Raw genomic sequence first — 12,690 nt, forward strand, 5'->3', positions numbered from 1 at the left:
TGCATTTACCAACTTTGCAGCTTTGACCTGACAGTGGGCTTGGTGATGGCATGACACTAAATGGCTAAAGCAATAGTGAAAAATATGCCATCTTTTTAGACTTGTAAAGACAGAAACTACTGTGGGGAAAGCTGTCAAAAACTGATGGGCCAATCTCAAAAGGAAAAGAGAGAAGCCTGTCTTCAGATGGCACTTGACCCACACATCCAGAGAACATACTCCACATAGGCCAGGTAAGGAAACAGTGGACTGAAGATATAAGTTGTTGTCCACAGTAGGTAAGACAGACTTTCCAGTTTGAATCTAATGTAATTCTCGGGGCGGGGAGGATGGTGGATAAGTGGGGAGAGGAGATACTCTTTAGAAGAATATAATGAAATTCAGAGTACTTGCAATAGAGGTCAGCAAATTTTTCCTATAAAGTGCCATAGAGTATATATTTTAGGCTCTGGGCCACATGTTTTCTGTTGCAACTATTCAACACTGTCACTGTAGCTTGAAGGTGGCCAAAAAGACCAAATGAACAAATATGGATAACTGTGTTCTAGTAAAACTTAATTTACAAAGATAGGCAGCCAGTCCCCAGGCCACAGTTTATAAGAAATTAACATATTAATATATAATGTGTTAATATATTCATATTGCAGGACAAAACATATCTATACAAATATACATTCAAAAATTATCAGAGTAGCCTTACTCATAAGAGCTAACATCCCAGATGTCTATTAAGAGGTTAGTTGATTAGAACAACAACAACAACAACAACACAGATTACCTACCAGTGGAATACTATTTGCCATGAGAGAAAAACTGATTCCTGATACACGTAACAACATATAAAAAATGATTTTTGGATGCAGAGAAAAAGCTGGTTTCTCTTACAGGAAATGGTAAAGGAGAAAAAGAGGAAAAACAGAATATAAATATAAAACACTAATACAAAATAGGCTGACAATAAAAATCCCAAATAAAACTAATTTAAATAAATGTAAAAATGTTAAATTAGCTGACAAAATAAAAAAAAAACCCTATTACATTGGCTTAAACAGAAAAATATAAAATCTAGCTATTGTATTTCTCTAGTAGATATTTACATCTATATCCATATCCATAGTTATATTTATATCTGGAAAGGTTAAAGATAGATACAGAAAATATTTGCCAGGATAGAAGTTTTTAGGACAGACAAAATAGATTTTAAGGCACAAGTTATGAAAACATGGAAAAGGAAAGGAAAAAAAACAGATGAAGCAAATGAAAAACTTTGTTTATGTGCCTAGTAACATAACATTATATAATATGTATAATTGTTTGCATGAATACATTAAAAAGCAAATCCAAATTGTCTCTGGTGCTAAAGAAATATTTAAGCTAGAAGAAAATGAATGCACCATTTAAGAATTTAATTCCAAAGTAGGGAAGAATGTTTATAAGACAACAAAGAAATAAAAAAAAAAATAAAAACAGCACAACCTTCATGGGAGAATTTAATGGCTTAGTCCACCTCAAAATTAAGAGACAAAGGACAGTGTATAAAAACTTAGCACACACATACCAGACTGTTGCTAAGTCATTACGAATTTTCAGTGGGTGACAGGCACTGAGGGGGGCACTTGACAGGATGAGCACTGGGTGTTATTCCGTATGTTGGCAAATTGAACACCAATAAAAAATAAATTTATTATTTAAAAAAAAAGAATTTTCACCTTGAACATAGAAAGAACTCCTGCAAATCAGCAAGAAAAACAGACAACTGAAAAATGGGTGAAAATATAAATAGGTAATTTACAAAGACAGAGACTTAAGAAAATAAAAGCTCATGTCAATAAAAACTCACAGGAAAAAATGAGTTCTATGAAAGGAAACAGCTGGATTATGCAGTCAAATAAGCTGCCATGAAACTCATGCACTCACAGACTATGCAAGGTTAAAGCTCAAAGGATAGATGAAGCTTTGATTAGAATACAAAACATTCAGAATCAATTCCTAGTAGTTTTAACCCACCATAGTTTTATTGATCTTATAGGAAAGAAGGATTTAAAATTTATAACTTCATCAACATTGACATGCTTTATCAGTGATGCTATCTTACTTAGATGCTCCAAGAATTACTAGCCATTGAGGGCTATTTGATGCCACATCTTTTAAAGTCCAAATTCCTATTGCCTCTGGAATTTCATAATGCCAAATCAGAGACTCAGTCTTCTAGAATTCTTCATAAGCCACCTTATATCAATGCTAGCCTCTTCACTGAATCAAATAAGAGGTTTCAGAAGTCCATTGTCTTTGTGTACTGATTCAGTATAAGAGAAATGTGAAACTAGAACTATCATTACTTTTTAAGTTACCATATGATTTGATCAGAGCAGGAAGTTTTCTATATGGTATAGATTCACTGTGTGTCTACTCCAAAACCAAAGGCAGAAGCTTAGGTTTCCTGAAGGTCTTCAGATTTTTTAGCACACTTCCTTCTCACTCAAAAAATGCAACTTTTGTGTGACCACTCCTTACTGCTTCTAGGGAAACACCCATACTTCTGAATTCTGAGCCAGGGTAAGTAATTTCAGGAACCTACCGTGATGACTTGATGCTGTTGGAGCTGACTCAGCCACAAGACACCAGATGGCTTGGAGGTACCAACTGCTTAGGACTCAGGAACCAGCCATCAAGAAGTTAGCACAGTAAGTCAGAAGAGTGAGCTATTATTACTACTGGAAGTTGAATTTCACATGCCTTTAAACATTGTTTTTAATGCCTCAACAGATGCCTATGCCTTTAAATATTTTGCAGACCTAAGTTACTATCCTGAGGGTAAATTTACATCATTAATTAGATCAGCATGTATGTAATGTTGAGGTCTCTAGTGCTTGTGTATAACTGTTTATACGTATGGAGAACCATACTTCTTAGCTAATTCAAATACTATGGACCAACTGTCATTGTCTCTAAGATTCTATCAGAGACACACATGTTGAAGAATTGCTATGAATACTGACTCCATGCAGTTTGATACTTATTTATAACTGACTAGAAATGGGATGGTCATAGGATGCCTGATTAACTCACATATAAGACATGAAATATAAGCTATCTATCCCTATAGACTGGGTTTTTGGGTAATCACTGAGTTCGTAGTGAATAACATTTAGTTTATCTTCATGCTATTTGGTTGTATTATATATACAAGTCTTGACTATTAATGAAAATTTAGAATCATTATTCCATCATTCAATTGATTCACTTACTCATTTAAAAAATATTTATTGAGCACTCTTTTAGGTCCCAGAGGGACAATGGTAAAAAGGACTGATAGCTAACTCCTTTGATGTTACAAAGCCTGTTTTCTAAGAGACTTGTTTTGTTTATAAAGGCTGGATGACTGACTGGTAGATGTGGTGATTCCATTACAGGTGTACATGTGTGGCTTAACCAGGAGAATGATCCAGTATTATATACCTCACAACTATTTCCACTATATTTTTAAGTTATACCTCCTGACACTTAATATGTTCAGGGATTTCCAATGAACAGAGTACCAAATCCTGTGGGAAAAACAAATCTGTTACATGTTCTCAGATTTCCTTTTACTCCCTGGTCTTCTGCTCTTTTCATTTCCACTTTGAAAAATGTCTTCACTGAGCCTCCACGATCCTGCCTCCTCTTGGTTCTATTCCTACCAATAGACTTCTTTAGAGTTTTAATTGTTGGTTTTTCCTCATGTTCCTCAGCTCCAAATATGGTAGTCACCAACTTCTCTGTCTCTCCTGATTCGTTTCTATCTAACTCCTTTCCTGCTGTAATCATTTAGTGTCACATCTTCAATATTACCTACTTATTGATGACTTCCATATAAATATCTATCCCAGACCAACTTATAGATCTAGTTGGAATGTCTAATGAACATCTTAAACTTAATTCTAGGGCATTCTGCTTTCTCTTTCCATATTCCTATTGAGACAAATGCATGGCCTGCTCTATCACTGCCTTCAGATCTCAAAATAAATGTCACCTTCTCCAAGAGGCATTCCTAGATCACCCTATATAAAATAATATCATCCCCACCCTCCCATCCATGGTTTTACTCTCTACCCTTCCTACCTGGGTTTAAAACTTGCCAAAACTCTTATTACCAACTGACATGATATTTGCTAAATGTTTTTTTGCTAAAAGTTATTTGCTAAAATATATTTATAAATATTTTTGTTTTAAAATGTATTTTTGCCTGCTTTTCAGAACAAAAATAAGTATGTTTACCAAAATGTATTTATAAATATTTTTGTTTTTTGTAAGTGGCACAAAAGGTGAGGTCTTTGTTTCCTGCTCTACTATTAGTGTACAAAACTGTGCTTGAAAAGAAGCTGGAATTCAATAAATACTTATCAAATCAGTGACTGCATTTGTAAATGTATTTATAAATATTTTTGTTTTTTGTAAGTGGCACAAAGGGAGAGGTCTTTGTTTCCTGCTCTACTATTAGTGTACAGAACTATGCTTGAAAAGAAGCTGGAATTCAATAAATACTTGTCAAATCAGTGACTGCATTTGTAAATAATCTCTTCAATGGCTCTATTGATCTAGTTACTACTCTTTGTACTCTACTAATTTGGAATCAGAACTCATGATTTTCAAGAGTTGTATCAGAAAATGATTCTGGAATCAGAAGTCCATTCTCTTAGCTCTAAGACTCAGAAAGAAAACATAGTCCAACTTCTTGATCTGTAGAGTATATCTTAAAGGGAAAAAATTTTGACTAATGTTACATAGCTATTAAGAGGAAAAACCCAAAGACGGTTCATGCCCCTCCAACCAACGTTCTCCAATCAAACCCTGACTCAAGATGTGTTGCTTTTCCACAGCAGTCTAATTCCTTCTGGTACTGCCTTAAAAATAATTCTTAATAAATATTACACAGAGATAAGAACAAAGAAAAATGTGATTTTATAAATAAAAATATCATGCACATAAAACTTGAGGGTAAAAAAAGAACATTTCTGAATACCTAAAACCTAAACCTTAATTTCACTTACAAAATGCCTAGTTTAAAATGCAGCAACATCCTAGGACATTGAGGAATACAGATTTAAAATAATGTAATAAACGTTTACACTTTTAGAGATGGAAGAAAATCTGTGCAGGTAGGTTAGTGAGAAATAACATATATATAGAGAGAGCAAAACAGCCTAGAAAAATAAAATAAATCAATTAAGATATTTCTTAACACTGATGATGCAGGTGCTGTAGCAGAAGAAACAAATTCAGTTAAAACATGGGATATGATCTATGAATTTTTCTTTTTCTTCTTTTTTTTCTTTTTTTAGAGAGAGGGGGGGGGATGGAGGCAGAAAGAGGGGGAGAGAGAGAGAATCTTAAGCAGACTCCACACTCAGTGGAGAGCCCAACATAGGGCTCAGTCTCATGACTCTGAGATCATGACCTAAGCTGAAATCAAGAGTCAGAGCCACCCAGGGACCCTGGGATCTGATCTATGATTTTAACCCATAAAGAAGTCTAAGTTCTCTAAGAGGCAGTAGATCAAGGTGGTTACAATGTACTCCACTGTCTGGATTTTAACCTAATATTCCCTCTGACAGGTGTAAGAACTTAACAGACGTACTTCTACAGGCCTCAAATTTTTTATCTGTAAAACAGGACTAATAACCATGACATATAATATTTATAAGAATCGAATTAGATCAGAAATATAAATGATTTATGTACTCTGTGGCATATATTTTAGAGTTCAAAATATTGTAGAATGGCATTAGGACAATTTAATTGCAATATAAAATAATTTCTAAAAGCTTTTAAAGATAATGTTTTATGAAAAATAATTTAAAATTTACAAAAATCTTGTTTGTAGTTGATCACTTGCAGAGTGTTTCTGACATTTGGGGTACTTTATAAAACATTAAAATTTTCCATTTATCAGCTCTATCAATTCTTTATACCACATGAACTGAAACTACCTCCCATACACTACTACTACAACAGTGACCATAAATAGTCTAGTCTGTTTTCCAAAACAATGCTAATTTCAGCACATGGAAGTGTATCTCAAAACATTCATTTTGCCATGAGGATTTAAAAAATAAGACTATAACCCATGTTTTGACTGTCTGAAGGTCCAGGATAGGAGCAGAGTAAGCAAGGTCAGAGAGGTTTCAGGGACAGTTGTAAAGAGCCAAGTGGCTTACTGTTGAATTATCACACCTGATACGAAGTTCCAAGGACCCAGAGCTCTGCCACTATAAACCCTTGGGAACCAGGTCACAATCACACACCTACACCTGCAGTCAACTCCCCCCCCATTTTTTTTAAAGATTTATATGTTTATTTGAGAGAGAGAGAGAGAGAGACAGAGAGGAAGAACAGAAGGAGAGGGAGAGAATTTCAAGCAGACTCTGTTCTGAGCATGGAACTCAATACAGGGCTTGATCTCACAACCTCAGATCAGGACCTGAACTGAAACCAAGAGTCAGTTTCTTAACTGGCTGAGCTACCCAGGGGTGCCCTGCCACAGTTTCTTCTGAGCTCCACTATTGCTAGATGGATTCTATAATCTACACATCTTTTGACATGCCACATTGAACGCAGTTCCAACTCCTTCAAACATTCACTTATTTTAATCTTAACTGAAACAGTCACTTAGTGCCTGCCATGTGCCAGCCTCTGGGCCAGATGCTGGAGAAACAGAGCTTACCCACCAGTGTGGGAAATGGATAAGAGGAAAATAATAATTGAACAATTCCTTGGATAAGAATTACAAAGACGAGAAAGCACCAGATATGTTGTAATGCCACATACTTTTTTTTAAACTTATAATGTATGCTGCTAGTACTCCAAAATAGCATTACCTTTAACAAAGCCAAACTCCTTTGAAGCAGTCACTGAAACTTAGGTAGAATGAAATATAGCTACCAACTGATCAAAGCGTGACTATCAGTTTACTCCTGCAATACAAAGTGTGCATGTGTATGTTGGGAAGAGGTGGGAATAGACAGGCAGGTAGTAGAAGGGCAGCCAAAAGAATGAAGAAAAGAAACAAGGGAAAGTAAGAAGAGCTAAAATTCTTATATCAATTAAGAAGGCCATTTTGCTCAGTCTTCCAGACCTTATATTTTTTAGGCTGGTACAAATGTCCTGAGTAGTTAGTGACTATTTGAATATTAATATATAGATGCTGCAAAGTTTACCACTACATATTTGCCCTTTTCATCTAGTTTAATTATTTAAAAATATACTCTCAGGTAGTTTTTGTTCTGAAGAACATATTTTTAACATTTTATTTTCAGGGTTAAAAGATATAACTCTTCCTCTACAATTATATGTTCATGTATTGCTTTTATTATATTTTCACCCAGTTACATACCATGTAAGAGACTTAAAATAAAAGCACTGAACTGGCACAGTATAAATACTTCCCTGACTTCAGTGCCATTTTTGAAATTGAAATTCTTGGGTCATTCCTTCCTGACTTAGATTAAATGGCCACACCTTATTTCTATCACTTCCAAAGTGCCAGGGGAAAAAATGCAGTAACCTTTTCTTAGAAAATCTTTCTTTCCAAGATTGGGGTGCTCTTAAAAGAGCCACGAACTCTGAAATAAAGTCATCTTCTTCCCACCTCCAATCAATGCTTCTAAACAATGAATGTGAACGTACACTTAAAAAATCGCATCTGGACAGAACCCTTACCTGCATCTCTTGACAAAAGGAAGCCAATGGTCCAAAGAGAATCTGACATTGCTCATCAGCAGTGTATGTCATCCCTGGCAACTTGGAGGGAACCATCACGGAATTGACACTCTGGGGGTTTGTCTGGAGCAAGCAGTTACTGGCCTTTGACCTGGCAATATGCAGATATGTATAAAATTCTGAATTTCACATAAAAACTTGTTATAACTAGCATAGCAACAAGAAACATTTTTATAATGTTCAACATAAGCTCTTACTTTTATTTATAAGTTCTTCTACTGAATATTTATAGAAGCCATCCCATATATGAGAATCATTTACGTACAACTATATAAAATAATCCTAATAATAATATTAAAGTTAACAATGTTTTGGTTTATAAAGGTCTTTCATAGGGATTAACTCAGCCAACCTACATAACACAGTGAGATGTTATTACTATACACATTTATACTATGAAGAAGTTCAGACTTAGAGTGTAACTTGCTTTAAAATAATGTGTAAAGGTAAAAAATCAATTATAATTGGGGACTTAGATATATGACTTAAATATATGGAAGGCTCTGTCAAGTGAGTATTGACAGTACAGATATTTTTGTACTTGACACTGTAATACAACTTCCATTTACGAGGTGACATTTAATTTTATCATATATCTGATTCTTGTGAAGGCAGCCATACAAAATCATGCATGTTCTTTAGGAACTGCTCAAGGGTTCCTGTTGCAAGTGAGGCAGTGAGATCAGATATTACATGTTTTGCAAACTGGTCTCTATACTATCATGACAAAGAGCATGGGATGTACTGCACATAGTTCACACCACACCTAGGGTAAGGTAGGAAATATCATATTTTGGTGGATTTTAATATTCATTTAACAGAAAAAATAGACTTGCAAATTTAAATGATATGGAAAGCTGAACAAAATTTGTCTGTGTAGTGATTTAGCTAGCTAGGTGCTCCTCTATATCTTAGTGAGACTTGGGGATACTTTAAGCAGCTCTCAAATCTAACTACTTTGCAAATCACTACTGTTTCAGTTGCTCCTTTATTAGCAAAGGGACCAGTAAAAGACAAGGGCTTTAAAATGAAAATTAGAACAATAATAAATATTTTTCATTTCTTTTTCCAACCAGAGAGAAACTGCTCTCACTGTTTAAAGTGGGAAAGTAGAGAATGAGGACTATTATAATGGTGAACACCATGTCCGAATGAAAAAAATTCAGAGTTCAGAAGTATCCCAATGGAAGGGTGGGGCTTTTGTTAAAGAGGTTCTTTGTGATAACAGATGTGCTGACTGATGAGCAATGAGAATGTTTCCAGTGGGAAATTCTGAAGAGGCAATTAAATTCTGTGACAGATAATTTTCCAACCTTACAAATCATCTTGCCCGTTCTTTTATAAGAAAATGTGGAAAGTAAGAAGCAGATGGGTTAAATAATATGTTCCAATTCACACTATGAGTCAGGGGAAGAGCCAGCATTGGAACCAACTGCCTTGATCTCTAATCTGATGTCCTCTTCAGTCTCCTGTGCCATTTTCCCTGGTTGGGAGAGGAAGCAGGCACATGTGAACATTGACAATACAACAACAGTAAATGACCTCAGTACCTTAGAAATCTTTCCAAATCTTCCTTGCTACATCGGGACCATGAAACATCACCAAGATTTTGTCCTTTAATCCATTCACCAGACATGATATGAAGACCATCAGCACATGATGGGTGGTCGTTGTCATGATTAATGCCCATGCTGATTCAGAATATAGTTAAAATAAAAAATTACACTAGATAAATATATTTTAACATTTTATAATGGCAATTAAATAACAGACAAATACTTAAAATAATGGCAGATAAATTAGCTTTAAAGGTCAAAAATAAAATTAGGTTTCAGATTGAGTTATTTTGAAAAATTCTGTTATCTAGATTAAAGGTAATTATTTTTAGTTAGTAAAAAAACATTTTCCCAACCAATCAAGTAAATAATATGTTCAGTCACCTCTATCAAAATGATCTGCAGATAAATTTCTCACAGAGTAGTATGTATGAAACACATAGAAATAGTTATGTTTCTATTCAACCATATTAGATACTTGTTCCTGCCTTGAGATTCTTTATTCATACCTTCTATAAAACCTGAAACCTCATCAAAACTATTATTTTCCCCATCTGCTTCATTAGACTGTGCTCCTCCACTCATCATAACACAAGCTGTCCCTGGAAAACCTTCCTATTCCTGGCCATTTTTTTTTTCTAGTAAACCTTGTATCTGTAGCTTTAAGTTGAAGATCTATTTAAAAACCTGCCTTATCTCCATCCAAATGGATGTACTAGGAGAATGTTGAATTGAGTATGTTGAAAAACTGCTCTATTTTCTCTTTCAAGCCTCTACTTAACTCCTGTATTTTTTTCTTTCACTCTATCCTTTGTGCCTTCACTTGCCACCCAATCTGCCAAATCAAGAATCTTCAGGTCATTTACCCCTTCTCTAAGATCATCCAAGGCTATTTTATTTACTCTGTGTTAGAGGGCAAATCCTGCTAGTTCTACTTCCCAAATATTTCTCTCAACTGTCACCTCCTTTCAATTCCTTTGTTACTATTAAAAAGAATTACAAAGTATTTAGTCTCAACAATTATTATGGCATTATTGGGTGCTGGGCCTCTGGTCTTTACCAACAATTCTCCCTTTTACTCCTACTCTGCCCTAGTGAAGTCTATTTAAAACACAATCCATTGCCATTCCTCTGCTTCCCCATTACCTACATGGCATTTTCCAGCTCTTAACATGGTACAAGGTCTCTTTATCTTCTTCCAAGTCCTTTACTGCATTTTCTCCTCAACAAATTATTTCTAGTGTCTTTTTTTTTTTTTACAATTAATTGTCATTTGGCATTTTCCATGTGTCATACTCTGTAGAAAGGGGTTTTATAAGCTTGAATTAAACGACTCCATGAGGTAGGAACTATTAAAACACCAATTTTGCTGATGAGAAATAACTTTCCCAAGGTTATACAGTGAGAGAGTGGAAAGTGGTGATGTCTGAACTGAGGTGGCTGGCTCTAGAATCATGTGACTGACCATTACACATCTGGCATCTATGAATTCCATTCCCTCTCCTGCCCTGTTCAAAGTGCCTCTCTTTCAATGTCTTTGCCTGGATAACTTCTCCTGTCCGTTACTTTCATGAGGTTTTCTTTTACTAACTTCCATCTTACCTATGTATAATCTTTGTCCTAGCACAGGATTCTGTGAACAACATTGTTATAGCATTTTCTACCTTGCATTATACAATTTAACTTCTAGTTAATGCTGCAACTTGCTCATCCTTCTAAGATCCTGGCAGACTGAAATAATACTCTATAAATCTTACTTAAATGCTGAGTCAAGTCACTGTGTAGAATCACTTCTACTGCAAGAAAACTCATGTAATCTCTACTGAATTCTCAGAGTGAAGGTTAATAGTGGAGGCAGAGGAAGAGGGAAAAATTGGTTTTGTACAGGCTGAGTTTGAAACGATGGCAGGATAGTCAAGTGTCTCCTTTTCTCATTCTGTATGATTTAGATAGTAAAATAGTATTTCATATTAAAAATAGTGAAGACCTAAAATATCTACATTGTATTTTAAGATCCAAATAAAAGAGTTATTATAGAAGATGCTAAGGGAAATCACAACTAGACCACGTATGTTTTCTCAAATGAAAATAAACATTTTCATGATGATCAAACTACTTTTTCATGGAGATAAATTAAAACTTTGATTCAAAACTATTATATTTAACATGTTTTTGAAAGAAGAAAATGAGAGGTGCTTGGGTGGCTCAGTTAGTTAAGCTCCTGCCTTCAGCTTGGGTCATGATCCTGGGATGTGGGGCTCCCTGCTCAGCAAGGAGTCTGTTTCTCCTCTGCTCCTCATCCTGCTTGTGCTCTCTCTCTCTCTCTCTCTCTCTCTCTCTCTCTCTCATTCTAGCTCTCTCTCAAATCAATCAATCAATCAATCAAATCTTAAAAAGAAAAGAAAATGATATGGCTGGAATAAGTGATTAATTTCTGAGTTAAAAATAATGAATTAAGAAATCACTGTCTTTGCTAACTTCTGAAGACTCCCCAAATTCTGGTCTAAACAAAGCTAAAAATACATAACTGAATATCTTGTTCCATATTTTAGTTTCAGAAAAATTCAGCTCTATGTTGAACCATATTTCTCTTTTCTAATCTAATCAATGTCTTTATATAGGGCCTATATCACACATTAGTAGGATGACTCACAGGGAAAATAGGAACACAAATGTTTTTCATACTTTGACGCTAAAGAGGAAAAATAAGAGATGATGTTGAGCAGGTATGGACAAGTTTAGTTATTGGGAGGTACAGTAAATGATGCTGAAGTTGAAAGAGATATGAATTCTGTATCTCCTGCCTCCTTACCCAGAGGACTAGAGGCAAGTAAGTAACAAGAAAGGTGCCTCAGTTTCCTCATTTATTAAATATACTTTCCTAACTAGTTGTTAGGAAAATTATATGAGGATGATGTTAAATGCCTGGCTCAGTACCAGGAATATAGTAGGAACCCATGATTATTTTTTTTCTGGGGTCAAGAGATCCAAGAAATCTTATCATTCTAACTTGTCAAAAAGCACAAAGAGATAAACATCATCATCTGTAATTTACTGTATTTGTGGAAGGAAATTGCTTTGGTGGAAGTTGTGGACTTTAAGGAAAATCAAGTAAAGGATAACAGCAAGAATTTACTTTGCTTGGATGTTAAAATAAGAAATTGCAAGGAAGGCAGAATCTCACAAATTGAATAAAATGCCTTAACGCACTTCTAGCAGTACGGTTCTGACGCAGTCCTTGCCAGCATCACTGTCTCACCTCCACCAGCGAGGGATTCTGGCCACAGGACACGTTGCCGGGTGACCCTGTTTTATCAACAGCCACTTGTCCTGTGGAACATGCTCAACTCTTCCATCTGTTGGGGTACAGTGTCTC

At 35.2% G+C, this 12,690-nt stretch overlaps 1 protein-coding gene across 1 annotated transcript in view; it reads right to left on the reverse strand.

Annotated features, from left to right (window-relative positions):
* ADAMTS19 (ADAM metallopeptidase with thrombospondin type 1 motif 19) overlaps positions 1-12,690 on the reverse strand; it is a 228,226-nt gene that overhangs the window by 87,777 nt on the left and 127,759 nt on the right. Inside the window, exons 11-12 of the mRNA XM_055301522.1 lie at positions 9,309-9,449; positions 7,699-7,849 (exon numbers count right to left, since the gene is read on the reverse strand). Of these exons, the coding sequence (XP_055157497.1) occupies positions 7,699-7,849; positions 9,309-9,449 (292 nt within the window). The remainder of the gene's footprint in view (positions 1-7,698; positions 7,850-9,308; positions 9,450-12,690) is intronic.

Source organism: Nyctereutes procyonoides, unplaced genomic scaffold (genome assembly GCF_905146905.1).
Source record: "Nyctereutes procyonoides isolate TBG_1078 unplaced genomic scaffold, NYPRO_anot_genome, whole genome shotgun sequence".
NCBI classification, from domain to species: domain Eukaryota; kingdom Metazoa; phylum Chordata; class Mammalia; order Carnivora; family Canidae; genus Nyctereutes; species Nyctereutes procyonoides.